We start from the raw sequence: 21757 nt of genomic DNA, 5'->3' as shown, positions 1-21757 counted from the left end.
GTTTCGGGTCGGGAACATTCTTCAGTCTGACCTTTTCCAGCTTTTACTGTTTTTGACTTTCAGGCAAAAAGCTTACTTTATTACATTTAATACCTCAGTAAAATGGTCTACATTAATCCTCAACCTCTAGGGCATTCTATGTCTGAGAAAACCTGATATCTTGCAAAACTGATATCAGCCCACTGAGTCAATGCAGACTCCTAGTCGAGCAATCTAGTGGAACCCATTCCCATCGCAGTGACCTTTTGAAAGCGCCAATTGTCTCTATTGTCACTTTCCCTCCAGGCAGCAACTTTATAATTTTTAGTTTTAGAGATACTGCATGAAAACAGGCCCTTCGGCCCACTGTCCTCACCGACCATTGATCAGCACACACTGGTTCTAGGTTATTCAGGAACAATGTACAGAAGCCAATGAACCCATAAATCCTGCACGTCTTTGGATAGTGGGAGGAAACTGGAGCGCCTGGAGAAAACCCATCTGATCACAGGGCGACTGGACTCTGAAAATGGCGCAAAAACCTGGCGCCTCTTGCATGTGGGATCAGTGGACTACTTCTGTACAATTTGCAAATCAGAGATGTGCTTAGGTATGGCAAAACTCTACAGGACTGTTTGTAAGAAAATAATTTCACTGTGCGTTGGCACTTTGCACATCTATATACTAAAACTCTCGTTTGTTTGTTTGTTTGTTCCTGAACTACAGCCAAAACGGTACACGATAGCGTGACAATTTTGGACCCACCTTACTCACCGTCGTCCCTTTGGTGCTAATGGAAGAAGTTTCATTGAAACCGGTGTTATATTTTAAAAGTTATTCACATTTTAAAGTTTAAACCTATCTCCTAAGGAGGGAGGGAGGGAGGGGAGGGGAGGGAGAGGTGGGAGGAGGGAGGATAAGGGGGTTGAGGGGGAGGGGAAGGGGAAGGGAGGAGGGGGAGGGGAGGGGAGGGGGAGGGGGGTGGAGGGAGGGGGAGGGGAGGAGGGAAGGGGAAGGGGAGGGAGGGGGAGTGGAGAGGGGAGGGGAGAGGGGAGGGGATGGGGGGGGGGGGGGGGGGAGAGGGGAGGGTGAGGGGAGGGTGAGGGGGGAGGAAAGGGTGCTGCACCAATGCAGGAGAGGTTTGGGCCCAACGGGTCCACTTGGTCTAGTGTGACAATAAAAGCACCATTGAATCACAGACAGCATCACACACATGCAAGACCTTTCCTCTTCTAGGAGACAGATAGTATAAGGGCAGCAGAAGTTTAGGTTAAGCTCAGTTATGTATGCACATTTGAGGCACATTTGACAATCATCTATCATCACCTCAGGATCTTTCAAAGCAATTTTCAGGCACCTAAGTACATTTTGTGGGAACAAACAGGACTCCTGTTTGCAATCTTATACTAAAGATGGTGGAACTGACAATCTAAACCCCTCTCTCTCCCTCTCTCTCCCTCCCTCTCCCTCCCTCTCCCTCCCTCTCCCTCCCTCTCCCTCCCTCTCTCTCCCTCTCCCTCCCTCTCTCTCTCTCTCTCTCTCTCTCTCTCTCTCTCTCTCTCTCTCTCTCTCTCTCTCTCTCTCTCTCTCTCTCTTCCATTATTCATCCGCAACAGGATATCTGAATTATTAATCTGTCAATGGAACAATTACAAGGCCTGGAAAGCACTTGCACTCATGGAGCCCTGGAATCTGTAGTGGTAATGCTGCCAAAACCATCAGTGTTCATCTTCATTACAGCACATTGGTGGCTTCTGCTCATGTGTAATTTAACGTGGAAATGAAAAAGCAGCGTTGTCTGCTGAAGAGAAGAGAAACTTACATATTTTTGTTAAATGGGCAGCACGGTGGCGCAGCGGTAGAGTTGCTGCCTTACAGCGCCAGAGACCCGGGTTCAATCCCGACTATGGGTGCCGTCTGTACGGAGTTTGTACGTTCTCCCCGTGACCTGCGTGGGTTTTCTCCGAGATCTTCGGTTTCCTCCCACACTCCAAAGACGTGCAGGTTCGTAGGTTAATTGGCTTGGTATAAATGTAAAAATTGTCCCTAGTGTGTGTAGGATAGCGTTAATGTGCGGGGATCGCTGGGCGGCGCGGACTCGGTGGGCCGAAGGACATGTTTCCGCACTGTGTCTGTAAACTAAACTAAACTAAACTAAATTAAACTAAACTAGTTGATTTGTCATCTTTAAAAGTATTTCTGAACAAATCACACTGAAAGAAAACACTGATCATCCTGCAGCTGACTGCCTGGGATCCAAAGCCATATTAACGGCTTACAAAGCCTTAATTACTCTTTAATAAATTCCCCTGCATGCATAAACTAATTTTATATTTGTACATTCTAATCCCTCAGAAAATATTTCACATTATAATGAATTTAAAATAGTAAAAGTAATTCTACTTCTCCTTTAATCATTTTTTGATCTTTTGTCTTTTGTAGTCTCCCTGTAAAATGTTTGATATGCTAATTAAAATTGTGGCATCAATCATGATGCTAGATCAATAATGAATACACTGGCACACAGCACAATGAAGTTTTGGGCTCTGGGGAGTGTTGTAGAGCAGAGCAGGTCCATAGTTATATAAGAAAATAACTGCAGATGCTGGTACAAATCGATTTATTCACAAAATGCTGGAGTAACTCAGCAGGTCAGGCAGCATCTCGGCAGAGAAGGAATGGGTGACGTTTCGGGTCGAGACCCTTCTTCAGACTGATGTCGGGGGTGGGACAAAGGAAGGATATAGGTGGAGACAGGAAGATAGAGGGAGATCTGGGAAGGAGGAGGGGAAGGGAGGGACAGAGGAGCTATCTGAAGTTGGAGAAGTCGACGTTAATACCACCGGGCTGCAAACTGCCCAGGCGAAATATGAGGTGCTGCTCCTCCAATTTCCGGCGGGCCTCACTATGGCACTGGAGGAGGCCCATGACAGAGAGGTCAGACTGGGAATGGGAGGGGGAGTTAAAGTGCTGGGCCAACGGGAGATCAGTTGCGTTAATGCGGACCGAGCGCAGGTGTTCAGCGAAGCGATCGCCGAGCCTGCGCTTGGTTTCGGTCCATAGTTAGTTGAATGTGGCACCACAGGTAGATAGGGTGGTCAAAAAGGCTTTTGGCACATTGGCCTTCATCAGTCAGAGTATTGTGTAGAGAAGTTGGGAGGTCATGTTGCAGTTATATAAGACGTTGGTGAGGCCACATTTAGAGTATCGTGTTCAGTTCTGGGCACCATGCTGTAGGAAAGGGCGTGGAGAATATTTACGAGGATGTTGCCAGGACTCAAGGGCCTAATCTATAGGGAGAGGTTGAGCAGGCTGGGAGTATAAGAAAATAACTGCAGATGCTGGTACAAATCGATTTATTCACAAAATGCTGGAGTAACTCAGCAGGTCAGGCAGCATCTCGGGAGAGAAGGAATGGGTGACGTTTCGGGTCGAGACCCCAGGCTGGGACTCTATTCCTTGGAGCGCAGGAGGATGAGGGGTGAAGAATAGATCGGGTAGATGAAGCACAGTCTCTTGCCCAGAGTCTTGAAATCAACAACCAGAGGACATAGGTTTAAGGTGAGCGGGGGGATTTAATCGGACAATTCACAAGAAGGGTGGTGGGTGTCATGCACACACATTTTCCCTTCCCCTATAGACTCCAGGGTTTATAAGGGGTAGTAGGATCAGGATAACTGATCCACTGATCCTTAATTGGACTTGGCTATGGTTCATTTGCCTGTGGCTGGACCTTAAAGGAGATGCCTTGTCACAAGATGCACTTTCTGGTTTGCTGTGATTGAGATGTTTTTTTAAAACCATTGGTTTCTCAGCCTGTTGTCAGTGGCTGTGGTGCCACTGAAGGTCTCGCCATTGGATTAGGGCTCAATGCCACTCAGATTGCTTGGTCTTTGTAGGCAGCTTTTACAGGGATCAAAAGTGGGGTCATAGAATATAGAACACAGGACAGCTCAGGAACAGGCCCTTCAGCCCACGATATCTGTGCTCAATGTGTCGTCAAGACCATCACATACCTACCTGCGTATGAACCGTATCCCACCATTCCCTGCATGTCCGTATGGCTATCGTTCACCAGAATGCTGCCCTGCATTAGGGGGGGTTTCAGCCACAGGGAGAGACAGAATAGACTTGTGTTGTTTTCTCGAGGAACGTCGGAGGTTGAGGGTAGACTTGAGAGACGTATATAAAATTAGGAGAGGCATGTAGAGGGTACACAGTCAGAATCCCAGAATGGAAATGTCCAAGAGGGCATCACTCTCAGGTGAGAGGAGGAACGTTCAATGGACAAGTTGTTTACACAAGAGTGAGTGGTGGGGGCCTGGAAAGCATTGCCAGGGGTGGTGGTGGAGGCAGATGTATTTAAGAGGCTTTTAGATGGGCACCTGGGAGTGCAGGGAATGGAGGGGTTTGGATCACGTGCAGGCAGATGAGATCAGTTCAACTTGGCATCATGTTCGTCACAAACATTTTGGGTCAAAGGGCCTGTTCCTGTGCTGTACTGTTCAATGTTCTATCCAAAAGTCTTTTGAATGACACTAATGTACCTACTTCAATCCCCCCTGCCCCGCACATCTCCTCTCTTTGCCCCTCTCACACCTACTTCTTCACCACAGAACCTCGGCAAATACATTTTCTGCAGAGTGTGTAGGAAAGAACTGCAGATGCTAGTTTAAATCGAAGGGAGACACAAAATGCTGGAGTAACTCAGCGGGACCGGCAGCATCTCTGGAGAGAAGGAATGGGTGACGTTTTGGCTCCAGACCCTTCTTCAGACTGATGTATGGGTGACGTTTCGAGTGGAAACTGAAGAAGGGTCTCGACCCGAAATGTCACCCAATCCTACTCTCCAGAGACGCTGCCTGGAGAGTTACTCCAGCTTTATGCTGAGTAAATGCTGAGTTACTCCAGCATTTTGTGTCAACGTTTTCTGCAGACGCAGAGAAACCATTTTGTACCTAAAACATAACTTGAAACCTTGGTCTTCTCCGGGAAGCTCACTCGCTCAAAGCACTAGCCAAGCCTCTGCCCAAATGGCCCGATGCGTCTATTGTAGACGAGTGGGATTCAAGGCTGCATTGCATTTCTGTACAACCTGCCCCTGGATTCTGAGGTCGGGAGTTTCCCATGGAGATTCTCACAGTTTCCCATACTGTAAGAAACATAGAGTACAGGACAAAATGAACCATAGATGATGCTGGAGTGCGGCAAATCTTTGCATACTCACTTATTGTCATGGTCCTCATCACAGATATAGTTATAGTCATAGCCATGTTCACACTCATAGTCATGTTCATAGTCATAGCCATGTTCAGTTATAGCCATGTTGACAGTCATAGCCATGTTCACAGTCATAGCCATGTTCACACTCATAGCCATGTTCACACTCATAGCCATGTTCACAGTCCTGGCCATGTTCACAGTCATAGTCATGTTCATAGTCATAGTCATGTTCATAGTCATAGCCATGTTCACAGTCATAGCCATGTTCATAGTTATAGCCATGTTCATAGTTATAGCCATGTTCATAGTTCTAACCATGTTCATAGTTATAACCATGTTCATAGTCTTAGCCATGTTCATAGTTATAGCCATGTTCATAGTTATAACCATGTTTATAGGTATAGCCATGTTCATAGTTATAGCCATGTTCATAGTTATAACCATGTTTATAGGTATAGCCATGTTCATAGTTATAGCCGTGTTCATAGTTATAACCATGTTCATAGTCTTAGCCATGTTCATAGTTATAGCCATGTTCATAGTCATAGCCATGTTCATAGTCATAGCCATGTTCATAGTCATAGCCATGTTCATAGTTATAGCCATGTTCATAGTTATAGCCATGTTCATAGTTCTAACCATGTTCATAGTCATAGCCATGTTCATAGTTCTAACCATGTTCATAGTTCTAACCATGTTCATAGTTCTAACCATGTTCATAGTCATGGCCATGTTCATAGATCTAACCATGTTCATAGTTCTAACCATGTTCATAGATCTAACCATGTTCATAGTCATAGCCATGTTCATAGTTCTAACCATGTTCATAGTTCTAACCATGTTCATAGTTCTAACCATGTTCATAGTCATGGCCATGTTCATAGATCTAACCATGTTCATAGTTCTAACCATGTTCATAGATCTAACCATGTTCATAGTTCTAACCATTTTCATAGATCTAACCATGTTCATAGATCTAACCATGTTCATAGTTATAACCATGTTCATAGTCATAACCATGTTCATAGTTATATTTATAGTCGGTCTTATTCTTATTCATAATCATAATCATAGTCCCATCCACACTTGTCCCACCTGCCTACGTTTGGCCCATATCCCTCGAAACCTGTCCTATCCACATACCTTTAATTGTTTCTTCAATGTTGGCATAGTCCCTGCCTCAACTACCTCCTCCGGCAGCTCGTTCCATACACCCACCACCCTTTGTGTGACAAGGTTAACCTTCAGATTCCCATGAAATCTTTTCCTTGAGTGATCACACTGAGTTGAATCCTGGATAATGTATACGTACCAAGGCAGAGATTGTGTTTCTGTGCAGGGCTCGAAAACTCATCTGCAGGTCATTACATGATTCACAGGTAATATTTAGTGTTTTAGTTTTCCATAAAATTTCACATACCTTATAAAAAATAAAAATAAAGGAAGTTAGCTGGAGAATGGAGACATGTTTACTTTAGACTTTAGACTTTAGAGATACAGAGCTGAAACCCATTACACTCCGGACTTGTGAGGTGATGGAAAGGCTGTGAGAAGTCTCACAGTCGTTTGGGCGGCACAATGGTGCAGCGGTAGAGTTGCTGCCTTACACAATTTCATTGTTCTTTAGAGATACAGCTCAAAAACAGGTTCTTCGGACCACCGAGTCCTCGCTGACCAGCGATCACGTCGTACACTAGCACCATCCTACACACCAGGGCCAATTTACTAATTACAGAAGCCAATTAACCGACAAACCTGTACGTCTTTGGAATGTGGGAGGAAACCGGAGCACCCGGAGAAAACCCACGTGGTCACAGGGAGAACGTACAAACTCCGTGTAGACAGCACCCATAGTCAGGATCGAACCTGGGTCTCTGGCGCGGTAAGGCAGCACCTCTACCACTGTACCGCCGTGCCGCCTATATTACCGCTAGATAGTTGTTAAGGCAGTGACCATGCTTGCAAGTCATCTCGGCACATGATGGTAGCACAGACTGGGAGAGTGTTTAATGCTAATCTATTGTTTTCTATCCGTTAAAGTTAATGAACATAAAGATGTTGGTCTGAAGTTTCCCACAATACAGTTCTCAGACAGGCTGAAGTTATCCAACTTTCCCATCCACTCCCTACATTCACGAGGGAAACGTACAGAGGCCAATCAACTTTCAAACCCGCACGTCTTTGGAATGTGGGAGGAAACCGGAGCGCCCGGAGGAAACCCACGCGATCACAGTGAGAAAGTGCAAACTTCACAAAGGTGCTCCGGTTTCCCCCCACATCCCAAAGACGTGATGGGTTTGTAGGTTAATTGGCCCTCCGTAAATTGCCCCTAATGTGTAGCGAGTGGATTTTTTCCCTGATGGGTCAGTTATTCCATTGGTGACTGATTGCTTGCTGGAGCGATATCAGTTTAGTTTAGTGGGCAACACGCAAATAGTTGCCTGGGTTGGGCGCCATCTTGGAGCCTTGATATAAATGAATATTGTAACAGGGAAAACTATTTCCACGAGAAACAATATTCTTGGAGAATTGTAGACTGACAATTTAGCATCTTCAAAGTTACCCTGGAAAATCTTGATAGAAATATATGATATGATTATAAGCTAATTTATTCTAATTTGGTTACTTCATACCTCTGTGATAAACAGCAGTAAAAAAAAATCTTATATCCCGGGTCATTGAATTCATAAGTTGTTTGTTTGCAAGTGCATGGAATAATAATTTCTTACATCCGTGGGTATTATTGACTGCGGGAACATTTCCATTCTGTTTACTTTAATGAGAATATTAGTTCTCATAGTTTGGTTTATCATATTAAATGTAAATCCACCCCCAGGTTTAGTGAAGTTTAGTTTAGTTTCGAGTTACAGCGTGGACACAGGCCCTTCGGTCCACCGGGTCCGCATCAACCAACCCCATACACTAGTTTTATCCTACACCCCAGAGAGTGCACAGAATTCAATTGACCGACAAACCCGCACGTCTTTGGAGTGTGGGTGGAAACTGGAGCGCCCGCAGAAAACCCACGCGGTCACAGTGAGAATAGACAATAGACGATAGGCAATAGACAATAGGTGCAGGAGGAGGCCATTCGGTCCTTCGAGCCAGCACCGCCATTCAATGTGATCATGGCTGATCATTCTCAATCAGTACCCTGTTCCTGCCTTCTCCCCATACCCCCTGACTCCGCTATCCTTAAGAGCTCTATCTAGCTCTCTCTTGAATGCATTCAGAGAATTGGCCTCCACTGCCTTCTGAGGCAGAGAATTCCACAGATTCACAACTCTCTGACTGAAAAAGGTTTTCATCATCTCAGTTCTAAATGGCCTACCCCTTATTCTTAAACTGTGGCCTCTTGTTCTGGACTCCCCCAACATTGGGAACATGTTTCCTGCCTCTAACGTGTCCAACCCCTTAATAATCTTATACGTTTTGATAAGATCTCCTCTCATCCTTCTAAATTCCAGTGTATACAAGCCTAGTCGCTCCAGTCTTTCAACATATGACAGTCCCGCCATTCCGGGAATTAACCTAGTAAAAACCTATGCTGCACGCCCTCAATAGCAAGAATATCCTTCCTCAAATTTGGAGTCCAAGAATGTGCAAACTCCGCACAGACAGCACCCGTAGTCAGGATCGAACATGGGTCTCTGGCGCTGAAAGGCATCAACTCTACCGCTACGCCACTGTGCCGCCCTATTGTTAAATGAAATCATTTATTTTCTTAGATCTCTTAACTTTTTAAAAATCAAATGACCCAATCACTCTGCTCATTGCTGAAAGGAATCTGTCGTTGTTATTTCCTCTGTCTCGGACCCATCATAATTTTATGCCTTTGAATTTAATCACCTCCTCAGTCTCCAAAGAAAACAACCACAGCCAAGACAAACTCTCCCCTCAACACTCTGATACTTATCCCACTCTCTCATCCACTCTCTACACAACAGGGATATGGGAGAAAAGTGGAGAACCCGAAGGAAACCCACGAGGTCACAGGGAGAACATACAAACTCCACACAGACAGCACCCGAGTTTAGATTAGTTTTTTTAGTTTAGAGATACAGTGCGGAAACAGGCCCTTCGGCCCACCGAGTCCGCAACGACCAGCGACCCCCACAAATTAACGCATGCCTACACACACTAGGGACAATTTACACTTGTATCAAGTAGACAAACCCAATTAACCTACAAATCTGTACTTCTTTGGAGTGTGGGAGGAAACCGAAGATCTCGGAGAAAACCCATGAGGTCACGGGGAGAACGTACAAACTCCGTACAGACATCGCCCCGTAGTCGGGATCGAATCCGGGTCTCCGGTGCTGCAAGCGCTGTAAGGCAGCAACGCTACTGCTGTGCCACCGTGCCGCCCTGGATCAAACCCGAGTCTCTGGCACCGTGTGGCAACTGCTCTACCCGCCACGCCACTGTGCTGGCATGATGGTAATGTGATTCATACATATTGCTCTTTGCCACCATCATAAAGAACTGCCAGTGATGGGTAGCGACTGCGGGCCATGCGTGTAATGCCCCTCCTCCATGAACAAAAATTGAAATACAGGGCAGCTCGGTGGTGCAGCGGTAGGATTGCTGCCTTACAGCGCCAGAGACCCGGGTTCCATCCTGACTACGGGTGCTGTCTGTACAGAGTTTGAATGTCCTCCCTGTGACCTGCATCGGTTTTATTTGGGTGCTCCGGTTTCCTCCCACACTCCAAAGACGTACAGGTTTGCAGGTTAATTGGCTTCGGTAAAAATTGTAAATTGTCTCTAGTGTGCAGTGTGTTCCAGTGTAACAGGGATCGCTGGCTGGCACGGACTCGGTGAGCCGAAGGGCCTGTTTCCACACTGTATCTCTAAAACTAAAACTCTAAAACTACAGTGTTGAGACACGTGCCGAGAGATTGCCTGACATTTTGCAATATTAATTATTGGACAAAGACAAAAGTAACGACTATTTAATATTTAGGGAGCACTAAAATTTCTAAGCAGCACAATCTAAAGTTATTTTATTTTTAGTTTAGATTTGTTTAGTTTAGCGATACAGCGATCCCCGAACGCTAACACTATCCCACACACACTAGGGACAATTTACATTTACACCAAACCAATTAACTGACAAACCTGTATGTTTTTGGAGTGTGGGAGTAAACCGAAGATCTCGGTGAAAACCCAGGCAGTCACAGGGAGAACATACAAACTCCGTACAGACAGCACCCGTAGTCAGGATCAAACCCGGGACCCGGGGCTCTGGCGCTGTAAGGCAGCAACACTACCGCTGCGCCACCGTGCCTACTTTTGTGGAGGTATTTATTCACAAAATGCTGGAGTAACTCAGCAGGTCAGGCAGCATCTCAGGAGAGAAGGAATGGGCGACGTTTCGGGTTGAGACCCTTCTTCAGACTGATGTCAGTGGGGCGGGACAAAGGAAGGATATAGGTGGAGACAGGAAGATAGTGGGAGATCTGGGAATGGGGAGGGAAAGAGAGGGACAGAGGAACTATCTAAAGTTGGACGGTAGCGCAGCGGTAGAGTTGCTGCTTTACAGCGAATGCAGCGCCGGAGACTCAGGTTCGATCCTGACTACGGGTGCTGCACTGTAAGGAGTTTGTACGTTCTCCCCGTGACCTGCGTGGGTTTACTCCGAGATCTTCGGTTTCCTCCCACACTCCAAAGACGTACAGGTATGTAGGTTAATTGGCTGGGTAAATGTAAAAATTGTCCCTAGTGGGTGTAGGATAGTGTTAATGTACGGGGATCACTGGGCGGCACGGACTTGGAGGGCCGAAAAGGCCTGTTTCCGGCTGTATGTATATGATATGATATGATAAGTCAATGTTCATACCACTGGGCTGCAAGCTGCCCAGGCGAAATATGAGGTGCTGTTCCTCCAATTTCCGGTAGGACTCACTGTGGCACTGGAGGAGGCCCATGAATAGAAAGGTCAGACTGGGAGTGGGAGGGGGAGTTGAAGTGCTCAGCCACCGGGAGATCAGGTTGGTTAATGCAGATTTATCGATTTAGTTTAAATGGGAAGTTAACATGAGAAGACATTTTGTCAACGATTCTATCCATTTGAATAGTCTAGGTAAAAATGACTGGTTCAGTATTATTGTACAGGTTCACCACTGATTTTCCGGCATCTGGTGGTCAGGCACCTCCTTTAATCCGGGCAAATTTCGAGAGCACACTTGGAATCCCCCCCACCCCTCCCCTCCCCTCCCCCCCCCCATTCCAATGTAGCACCTAGGCTGGGCGAGGCGGATGATCTTGACCTCATCGGGACTTCCGCGGCTGATCGGCGGGTGGAATTTGCTTTCTGTGGCCAGGGCTCTGGAACTCTGGCCCGGCCTGAACCGGCAGATCCGTTCCCATAGCCAACTTCCGAAGCCGACTTTGCGGGAGGTATCTCGGCCACCTGGTGGATCGTTCCGGTATTGATGGACTTCTCTAGGAGGCCGTGGCCTCTGTTGGTCTGGCGTAATGGACAATCCAGCAAGGGTCTGGGACCAAGGGAAATCGGTGGTGGATCTGTACTTGTAAATAGGGCGTTGTGAATGTTTTTTGTTTCAGATTAAGAGAGGCATTTGATAGAAGATAATAAAAAAAGGATTCTGGCAGTCTTACATACCAAAGATTTGATGTCACGAGGTGAATTTAGAAATCTGGTCCTTGTGATGGATTTCATTCTCACATTCTAAAACAGAAAAATAAAGTCATAGAGTCATAGAGTCATACAGCGTTGAAACAGGCCCTTTCAGCCCAACTTGCCCATGCTGACCAACATGTCCCATCTACACAAGTCCCACCTGCCTGCGTTTGGCCCATAATCCTCTAAACCTATCCCATCCACGTACATCCAGATGTCTCTTGAATGTTATGATAAAACCTGCCTCAACCAGTCGGCACGGTGGCGCAGCGGTAGAGTTGCTGCCTTACTGCGAATGCAGCGCCGGAGACTCAGGTTCGATCCTGACTACGGGTGCCGTCTGTATGGAGTTTGTACGTTCTCCACTACGTAGATCCACTACGATTCTTTGAAGACTCCTCACGATCATGCCCGCGACACCCTGGCGAACTGTTGGCGATAGCATAGTCGCCGGCAGTCGCCTTTAAAATCGCCTAAGTGGGACAGGCCCTTTAAAAGTGGAGGAGGAATGAATTGTAAAGCTGGAGAGTGGGATATGTGTGGATTCCTGCTCATTAACACTATCCTACACACACTAGGGACACTTTGACATTTACATCGAGCGTAAGTGTTCAGCGAAACGGTCACTAAGTCTACGTTTGGTCTCGCCGATCTCCAGGAGCCCACATCAGGAACACCGGATGCAGTAGATGAGGTTAGAGGAGGTACTTATGAACCTCTGTGTAACCTGAAAGGTCCGATGGGGTCGCTGGATGGAGTCGAGGGAGGAGGTACAAGGACAGTCGCTTCTCCTGCAGTTGCAGGGGAAAGTACCTGGGGAGGCAGTGAGTTGGGTTTGAAGGGATGAGTGAACAAGGAGTTGTGGAGAGGGAGCGGTCTCTGCGGAAAGCGGAAAGGGGTGGTGATGGAAAGATGTGATTAGTGGTGGGATCCTCAGGAGGTGACGGAGGTGTCGGAGGTTTTAACTTAGCAGCTTAGGTCCGTCTGAAACTGACAACTCAATTTAGGGCGGCACAGTGGGGCAGATATAGATTCTATATCTAAGCTAAATATATACTTTAAAATAATCCAGTCCAGCGGAGTGACACGGTGGCACAGCGGTAGAGTTGCTGTCTTACAGCGCCAGGGACCCGGGTTGGATTGTGACTATGGGCGCTGTCTGTACGGAGGTTGTACGTCCTCCCTGTGAGCTGCGTGGGTTTTCTCCGAGACCTTTGGTTTCTTCCCTCACTCCAAAGGCAAACAGGTCTGCAGCATAATTGGCTTGGTGTAAGTGTAACAAACTGTCCCTGGTGTGTGTAGGATAGTGTGTGGGGTTCGCTGATCAGTGCGGACTCGGTGGGCCGAAGGGCCTTTTTCCGCACTGTATCTCTAAACTAAAAACTAGAACTGAAAGTGAATTTGGATCCAAATGCACAGGAAGCCATCAAGAAATTTCAGCAAAATCTTATCAAACCCTCTGAAAGAGAAAATATATACTGTCTGATCCTTGTGGTCTGGAGGTTAGCAGATTAATGGGGCATGTCAGCACAGTGGTTAAGTTATTGAGCTGGCAGCCAGCATTCCAGCCCTTTGAAGAGAGTGCTTAATGACTTCACTTGTCTGCCTTGGCCTACACGATCTCCTGGTTGCCAACCATTTCATCTCCCCTTCCCATTCCCACACTGACCTTTCTGTCCTGGGCCTCCTCCATTATCAGAGTGAGGCCACACCCAAATTGGAGGAACAGCACCACATATTTCACTTGGGCAGCGTACAACCCAGCGGTATGAACATTCAATTCAGTCATTTTAAGTAACTTCATCTTACATTCCCCTCCCTCCTCCCCCTTTGGCCCCATCCTCCATCCTCGTCATTTTTACCGGTTCCACAGTCCTCCACATTGTTTCTCTTGAGATCACACCTTTCCCAGCCAACAATGGACCTACCAGGCACCGCCCTGCCTGAAGGTAGACTCAAAAACCCAGAGTTTGTACGTTCTCCCTTGCGACCGCATGGGTTTTCGCTGGATGCTCCGGTTTCCTCCCACACTCCAAAGATAGAAACATAGAAACATAGAAAATAGGTGCAGGAGTAGGCCATTCGGCCCTTCGAACCTGCACCGCCATTCAATATGATCATGGCTGATCATCCGGCTCAGTAACCTGTACCTGCCTTCTCTCCATACCCCCTGATCCCTTTAGCCACAAGAGCCACATCTAACTCCCTCTTAAATATAGCCAATGAACTGGCCTCAACTACCTTCTGCGGCAGAGAATTCCACAGACTCACCACTCTCTGTGTGAAGAAATGTTTTCTCATCTCGGTCCTAAAAGACTTCCCCCTTATCCTTAAGCTGTGACCCCTGGTTCTGGACTTCCCCAACATCGGGAACAATCTTCCTGCATCTAGCCTCTCCAACCCCTTAAGAATTGTATATGTTTCTATAAGATCTCCCCTCAGTCTTCTAAATTCCAGCGAGTACAAGCCTAGTCTATCCAGTCTTTCTTCATATGAAAGTCCTGCCATCCCAGGGATCAATCTGGTGAACCTTCTCTGTACTCCCTCTAAGGCTAGAATGTCTTTCCTCAGATTAGGAGACCAAAAATGTACACAATACTCCAGGTGCGGTCTCACCAAGGCCCTATACAACTGCAGCAGAACCTCCCTGCTCCTATACTCAAATCCTCTTGCTATGAATGCTAACATACCATTCGCTTTCTTCACTGCCTGCTGCACCTGCACGCTTGCTTTCAATGACTGGTGCACCATGACACCCAGGTCACGTTGCATCTCTCCTTTTCCTAATTGGCCACCATTCAGGTAATACTCTGCTTTCCTGTTCTTGCCGCCAAAGTGGATAACCTCACATTTATCCACATTATATTGCATCTGCCATGCATTTGCCCACTCGTCTAATCTATCCAAGTCACTCTGCAGCCTCCTAGCATCCTCCTCACAGCTAACACTGCCACCCAGCTTCGTGTCATCCGCAAACTTAGAGATGTTGCATTCAATTCCCTCGTCCAAATCATTAATATATATTGTAAATAACTGGGGTCCCAGCACTGAGCCTTGCGGTACCCCACTAGTCACTGCCTGCCATTCCGAAAAGGACCCGTTTATTCCTACTCTTTGCTTCCTGTCCGCCAACCAATTCTCTATCCACCTCAACACTGAACCCCCAATACCGTGTGCTTTAAGTTTGTACACCAATCTCCTATGTGGGACCTTGTCGAAGGCCTTCTGAAAGTCCAGATATAACACATCGATTGGTTCTCCCTTATCCACTCTATCATATCATATCATATATATACAGCCGGAAACAGGCCTTTTCGGCCCTCCAAGTCTGTGCCGCCCAGCGATCCCCGCACATTAACACTATCCTACACCCACTAGGGACAATTTTTACATTTACCCAGCCAATTAACCTACATACCACTAGTTACATCCTCGAAAAATTCTATAAGATTTGTCAGACATGATTTGCCTTTCATAAATCCATGCTGACTTTGTCCGATGATTTCACCACTTTCCAAATGTGATGCTATCACATCTTTAATAACTGATTCTAGCATTTTCCCCACTACCGATGTTAGGCTAACTGGTCTATAATTCCCCGTTTTCTCTCTCCCTCCCTTTTTAAAAAGTGGGGTTACATTAGCTACCCTCCAATCCTCAGGAACTACTCCAGAATCTAAAGAGTTTTGAAAAATTATCACTAATGCATCCACTATTTCTGGGGCTACTTCCTTAAGCACTCTGGGATGCAGCCTATCTGGCCCTGGGGATTTATCGGCCTTTAATCCATTTAATTTACCTAACACCACTTCCCGACTAACCTGGATTACCCTCAGTTCCTCCATCTCATTAGACCCCCGGTCCCCTGCTATTTCCGGCAGATTGTTTATGTCTTCCTTAGTGAAGACAGAACCAAAGTAGTTGTCCAATTGGTCTGCCATCTCCTTGTTCCCTATGATCAATTCACCTGTTTCCGACTGCAAGGGACCTATATTTGTCTTAACTAGTCTTTTTCTCTTCACATATCTATAAAAGCTTTTGCAGTCAGTTTTTATGTTCCCTGCCAGTTTTCTCTCATAATCTATTTTCCCTTTCCTAATTAAGCCCTTCGTCCTCCTCTGCTGGACTCTGAATTTCTCCCAGTCCTCTGGTATGCTTCTTTTTCTGGCTAATTTATATGCTTCATCTTTTGTTTTAATACTTTCCTTGATTTCCCTTGTTAGCCACGGATGCACTACCTTTCCTGGTTTGTTCTTTCGCCAAACTGGGATGAACAATTGTTGTAGTTCATCCATGTGATCTTTAAATGCCTTCCATTGCATGTCTACCGTCAACCCTTTAAGTATAAATTGGCAGTCTATCTTGGACAATTCACGTCTCATACCCTCAAAGTCACCTTTCTTTAAGTTCAGAACACTTGTTTCTGAATTGACTTTGTCACTCTCCATCCTAATGAAGAACTCCACCATATTATGGTCACTTTTGCCCAAGGGGCCTCGCACAACAAGACTGCTAACTAACCCTTCCTCATTACTCAATACCCCATCTAGAATGGCCTGCTCTCTCGTTGGTTCCTCGACATGTTGGTTTAGAAAACCATCTCGCAAACATTCCAAGAAATCCTCTTCCTCAGCACCCCTGCCAATTTGGTTCACCCAATCTATATGTAGATTGAAGTCACCCATTATAACTGCTGCACCCTTAGTGCACGCATTTCTAATTTTCTGTTTGATGCCATCCCCAACCTCACTACTGCTGTTAGGTGGCCTGTACACAACTCCCACTAGCGTTTTCTGCCACTTAGTGTTTCGCAGCTCTACCCATATCGATTCCACATCCTCCGAGCTAATGTCCTTCCTTTCCACTGCGTTAATCTCCTCTCTAACCAGCAACGCTATCCCAACTTCTTTTCCTTTCTGTCTATCCCACCTGAATATAGAATATCCCTGGATGTTGAGCTCCCAGCCTTGGTCACCCTGGAGCCATGTCTCCGTAATCCCAACTATATCATAATCATTAATAACTATCTCCACATTTAATTCATCCACCTTATTACGTATACTCCTTGCATTGAGACACAATGTACAGGTTTGTGGGTTAATTGACTTTGGGAAGTCGTAAAATTGTGTGGGATAGTGCTATTATCATCATATATATACAGCCGGAAACAGGCCTTTTCGGCCCACCAAGTCCGTGCCGCCCAGCGATCCCCGTACATTAACACTATCCTACACCCACTAGGGACAATTTTTACATTTACCCAGCCAATTAACCTACATACCTGTACGTCTTTGGAGTGTGGGAGGAAACCGAAGATCTCGGAGAAAACCCACGCAGGTCACGGGGAGAACGTACAAACTCCTTACAGTGCAGCACCCGTAGTCAGGATCGAACCTGAGTCTCCGACGCTGCATTCGCTGTAAAGCAGCAACTCTACCGCTGCACCACCGTGCCGATCGCTGGTCGGCGTGGACTCGGTGTGCCAAAGGGCCTATTTCCGCACTGTATCTCAAAAGGCTAAAGTCTAAAGTAAAGTAATTTAGGAGCTTGCCAGAGGAAAATGCAACTTTGCTATCAATTCTTAACAACATCAGGGCAGAAATTATTGCTTCTAAGTGAGAAAATTAATTTTTAATTTCCACACATGACATTCTATTCTATGCTAATTTAATGCCCTGTTAATTCATTTGCTATAAATAGATTTACTCTCGACACCCGTGTGTCATGTGAAGCCATTAAACACTCTCTACTAATGATTTCAAACAGAACTTTACCAATTTCAATTTTCTATCCACATTAATAATACCATTTTCTTTAGTTTAGAGAAACAGTGCGGAAACAGGCCCTTCGGCCCACTTGAGTCCGCACTGACCAGCAATCCCGCACTCTAACACTATCCTACACACACTAGGGCCAATCTTACATTCACACCAAGCCAATTATGCTACAAACCTGGACGTCTTTGGAGTGTGGGAGGAAACCGAACATCTCGGAGAAAACCCACGCAGGTCACGGGGAGAACATACCAACTCTGTACAGACAGCGCCCGTATTCGGGATTGAACCCGGGTCTCTGGCGCTGTAAGGCAGTAGCTCTACCGCTGCGCCACCGTGCCGCATGAAATTATTTTCACAAGGAAAGAGTTTTCTGGGCAGATTTTGTATGGAGACAAAAATCATTTTCTCCACAGACTGTTTTAACAGGGAAGACAGTGAGGAGAAATTGTGAAGACAACCAAATGAGTGGCTGATTGACCATCAGTGTGGACATGACTGGGTAAGTTTTCCTGACAATCAAGACTGTTAATTATACACTGGAAGAGACTGGGATTGATATAATGGATAGGTGACGTTTCTGGTCAGGACCCTTCTTCTTCACTCTAAAACATCACCTATCCATAATAGACACAAAATGCTGGAGTAACTCAGCGGGTCTGGCAGCATCTCTGGAGAGAAGGGGCAGGTAGCGTTTCAGGTCGAAACCCTTCTCCAGGCTGAGATTCAGAGGGGAGGGAAAGTAGAGGTAGGAAAAGGATCAGAACAAGATTTTTAAAAAGGTTCAAAACAACCTTTTCATTCCTCTAGTTCCCCTCCCATCCAACCCTCATATGTCCTCGGTATTTCTGATGTGCTTGCAACTGATGCCTTGAGCGACACAATGGTGCAGCGGGTAGAGCTGCTGCCTCACAGCCCCAGAGTCCCTGTTTGTGTGGAGTTTGCACGTTCTCCCTGTGACCGCGTGGGTTTCCTCCGGGTGCTCCGGTTTCCTCCCACATATCAAAGACGTGCGGCTTTGCAGGTTGGTTGGCCTCTGTAAATTGACCCTGGGAGTGAATGCAAAAGTTGGGATGACAGAGAACTAGTATGAATGTGTGATCGCTGGTCGGCGTGGACTCAGTGGGGCACAGGGTCTGTTTCCATGCTGCATCTCTAAACTAAACCAAATTAAAGACCCTCTTCCCATCCCCACGACCGACCGCCCCCCCACCCCCCTCCGCACCCATCAGCTCTCCCTTCATTAGTGAAAGGATTTGATAGGAATCGGAGGGATAACGTTTTCACACATTGGGAGGTGGGTGTATGGAACAAGCTGCCAGATGAGGTAGTCGAGGCAGGAACTATCCCAATATTTAAGAAACAGTTAGACAGGTACATGGACAGGACAGGTTTGGAGACTCCAAAGACGTACAGGTATGTAGGTTAATTGGCTGGGTAAATGTAAAAATTGTCCCTAGTGGGTGTAGGATAGTGTTAATGTACGGGGATCACTGGGCGGCGCGGACTTGGAGGGCCGGAAAGGCCTGTTTCCGGCTGTATATATATGATATGATATGATATGATATTGGTCTCTAAGCCAGAGACCTGGGTTCAATCCTAACTATGGGTGCTGTCGGTACGGAGTTTGTATGTTCTTCCTGTGACCATGTGGGTTTTCTCCGGGTGTCCCAGTTTTCTCACACATTTCACAGATGTGCAGGTTTGCAGGTTAATTGGCTTCTGTAAATGGATCCTAGTGTGTAGGATAGAACTAGTGTATAGAGGATCGCTGGTCAGCGCGGACTCAGTGGGCTGAAGGGCCTGTTTCCACACTATAGCTCTGAACAAAACAAAATCTGCAGTTCCTTGTTTCTAAGTTGATTTCCCTCCTTTCTTATCCCAGTAACGCATTTCTAACCTTAACCATTCATAATGTTAAAAACAAAATCCATGCACTACATTTTACAGATGGGACGATGAACTCAAATTCCAACCAGACTCTGGTGGAAATATTTTTTCAGTGGCTTTCCTCCATTCTACTTTCAATCATTCAAAATCAATTCTCGCTATTGACTACTTTTCAAAGGCAATTAGGCCTGGAAATTGATTCTTTGTTTTGCAACAGTAAATGTGCTGTAAAAACTCATTGTGCTCCAACTAGAGATTTATTTCTATGGAACAGAATTTCTGAAGCAGAATCTGACGTGCTGTTGCTCGAGTCTGAAGAAGGGTCCCGACCTGAAACGTCACCCACCCAGCCTGACCCGCTGAGTTACTTCAGCATTTTGTGTCTACCTTTGGTATAAACCAGCATCTGTTCAGTTCAGTCCAGGTTAGTTTATTGCCACGTGCACTGCTGTACAGTGAAAAGTTTTCTTTGCGTGCCAACCGGTCAGCGGAAAGACAATACATGAATGCAATCAAGCCATTCACGGTGTATAGATACATGATAAGGGAATCACATTTAGTGCAAGATAAAGCCAGTAAAGTCCGATCAAAGATAGTCCGAGGTTCACCAATTAAGTAGATAGTAAACCAGGAATGCTCTCTAGTTGTTGATGGGACGCCCGATAATAGCTGGGAAGAAACTGTCCCTGAATCTGAAGGTGTGCGTTTTCACACTTCTATACCTTTTGCCCGATGGGAGAGGGGAGAAGAGGGACTGGTCCTTGATTATGCTGCTGGCCTTGCCGAGGCAGCGTGAAGTATAAATGGAGTTAAAGGAAAAGAGGTTGATTTTTATGTGACGGCAGTTCTTTGTTTCTATGCTGTTGCTACCGTGTGGCTTCGAGGGTTACGTTTCTTCCCACCCACTGCTCGGGCAACCATTTCACACATAGTATGGTGGGCGCTTGGAATGAGCTGCCAGAGGAGGTAGTTGAGAGGTAGTACAACAACATTTAAAAGACATTTTGACAGGTACATAGATAAGAAATGTTGAAAGAATATGGTCCAAATGTGGGCAGAAGGGTCAAACGTAGATGGGGCATGGACATAGTTGGGCCAATGTGAACTTGTGCTATGACTCAGAATAAGGTCTGCACAGTGGCACAGCGGTAGAGTTGCTGCCTTGCAGCGCCAGAGGCCTGGGTTTGATCCTGACTGCGGGTGCTGTCTGTACGGAGTTTGCACGTCCTCCCTGTGACCGCGTGGGTTTTCTCCGGGTGCTCATGTTTCTACCCACAGGCAGGTAGGTGGGAGTAGTATAGATGGGACATGTTGGTGGTTGTGGGCAAGTTGGGCCGAAGGGCCTGTTTCCACACTATATTATTCTATAACTAAACTAAATATATGAAATTATCCAGTCCCGTGGGGCGGCACGGTGGCGCAGCGGTAGAGTTGCTGCTTTGCAGCGCCAGAGACTCGGGTTCGATCCTGACTACGGGCGCCGTCCGTACGGAGTTTTTGTACGTTCACCCCGTGACCTGCGTGGGTTTTCTCCGGGATCTCCGTTTTCCTCCCACACTCCAAAGAAGTACAGGCTTGTAGGTTAATTGGCTTGGTATAATTGTAAATTGTCCCGAGTGTGTGTAGGATAGTGCTAATGTGTGGGGATCGCTGGTAGGCCCGGACTCGGTGTTTCCACGCTGTATCTCTAAACTAAACTAAACTAAACAGCCCCGGTGCCAACCTTCCATATCCTACATAACTCAGCTTGTGTAACATGGCCAGATCTAATAGAGACATCTAGCGCTTAGATGATATGGAGATGATATATTTAAATTAAAAAAATCAGCACAATGTTCTCTGAGGCTGGAATTAATGATTCGGAATAATGCTTTAGACAGAAGTATCAGTTCAGTGGCGTGAAATAATAGCATTTGAAGAAAAATCAGGTAAGGAGCAGCGCACAATACACCTGTCACCAGAGATGTAAAAATAGATTTGCATACCCCAGTCTTATTCCGGTGCAATGATGTATTATTTCTCAATTGTATAATGATGTGTGCTGCTTCAATCTAAAAATGGAACCAAAACAAAAAGTGGTATGAATATTGATTCCTCTAACTTCAAGCAACCCCTGCATTCCCTCTCTCTCTCTCTCTCTCTCTCTCTCCATCCCTCCCCCACCCAAGTCATACCAGTTTCAAAGTCAGTCGTCTTGCTGAGTCTCATTGTCTGTACTCGTTCTCACCTAACCGACAGCTAACAAT

General features: G+C 46.2%; 1 protein-coding gene across 4 annotated transcripts in view; it reads right to left on the bottom strand.

Moving 5' to 3' along the window:
* LOC144607146 (uncharacterized) overlaps positions 1-21757 on the bottom strand; it is a 57657-nt gene that overhangs the window by 10709 nt on the left and 25191 nt on the right. For 2 of the 4 annotated variants that reach the window (XM_078423774.1, XM_078423773.1), the window contains 3 exons: positions 21497-21562; positions 11830-11895; positions 6515-6622 (listed from right to left, as the gene is read on the bottom strand). In XM_078423774.1, coding sequence (XP_078279900.1) covers positions 6515-6622; positions 11830-11895; positions 21497-21562 — 240 coding nt within the window. The remainder of the gene's footprint in view (positions 1-6514; positions 6623-11829; positions 11896-21496; positions 21563-21757) is intronic. The other 2 variants (XM_078423776.1, XM_078423775.1) reach the window with 2 other exon arrangements.

Source organism: Rhinoraja longicauda, chromosome 28 (genome assembly GCF_053455715.1).
Source record: "Rhinoraja longicauda isolate Sanriku21f chromosome 28, sRhiLon1.1, whole genome shotgun sequence".
Taxonomy (NCBI): domain Eukaryota; kingdom Metazoa; phylum Chordata; class Chondrichthyes; order Rajiformes; family Arhynchobatidae; genus Rhinoraja; species Rhinoraja longicauda.
Note: the sequence above shows the minus strand (reverse complement) of the source record. Positions and strands in the feature narration are given on the sequence as shown.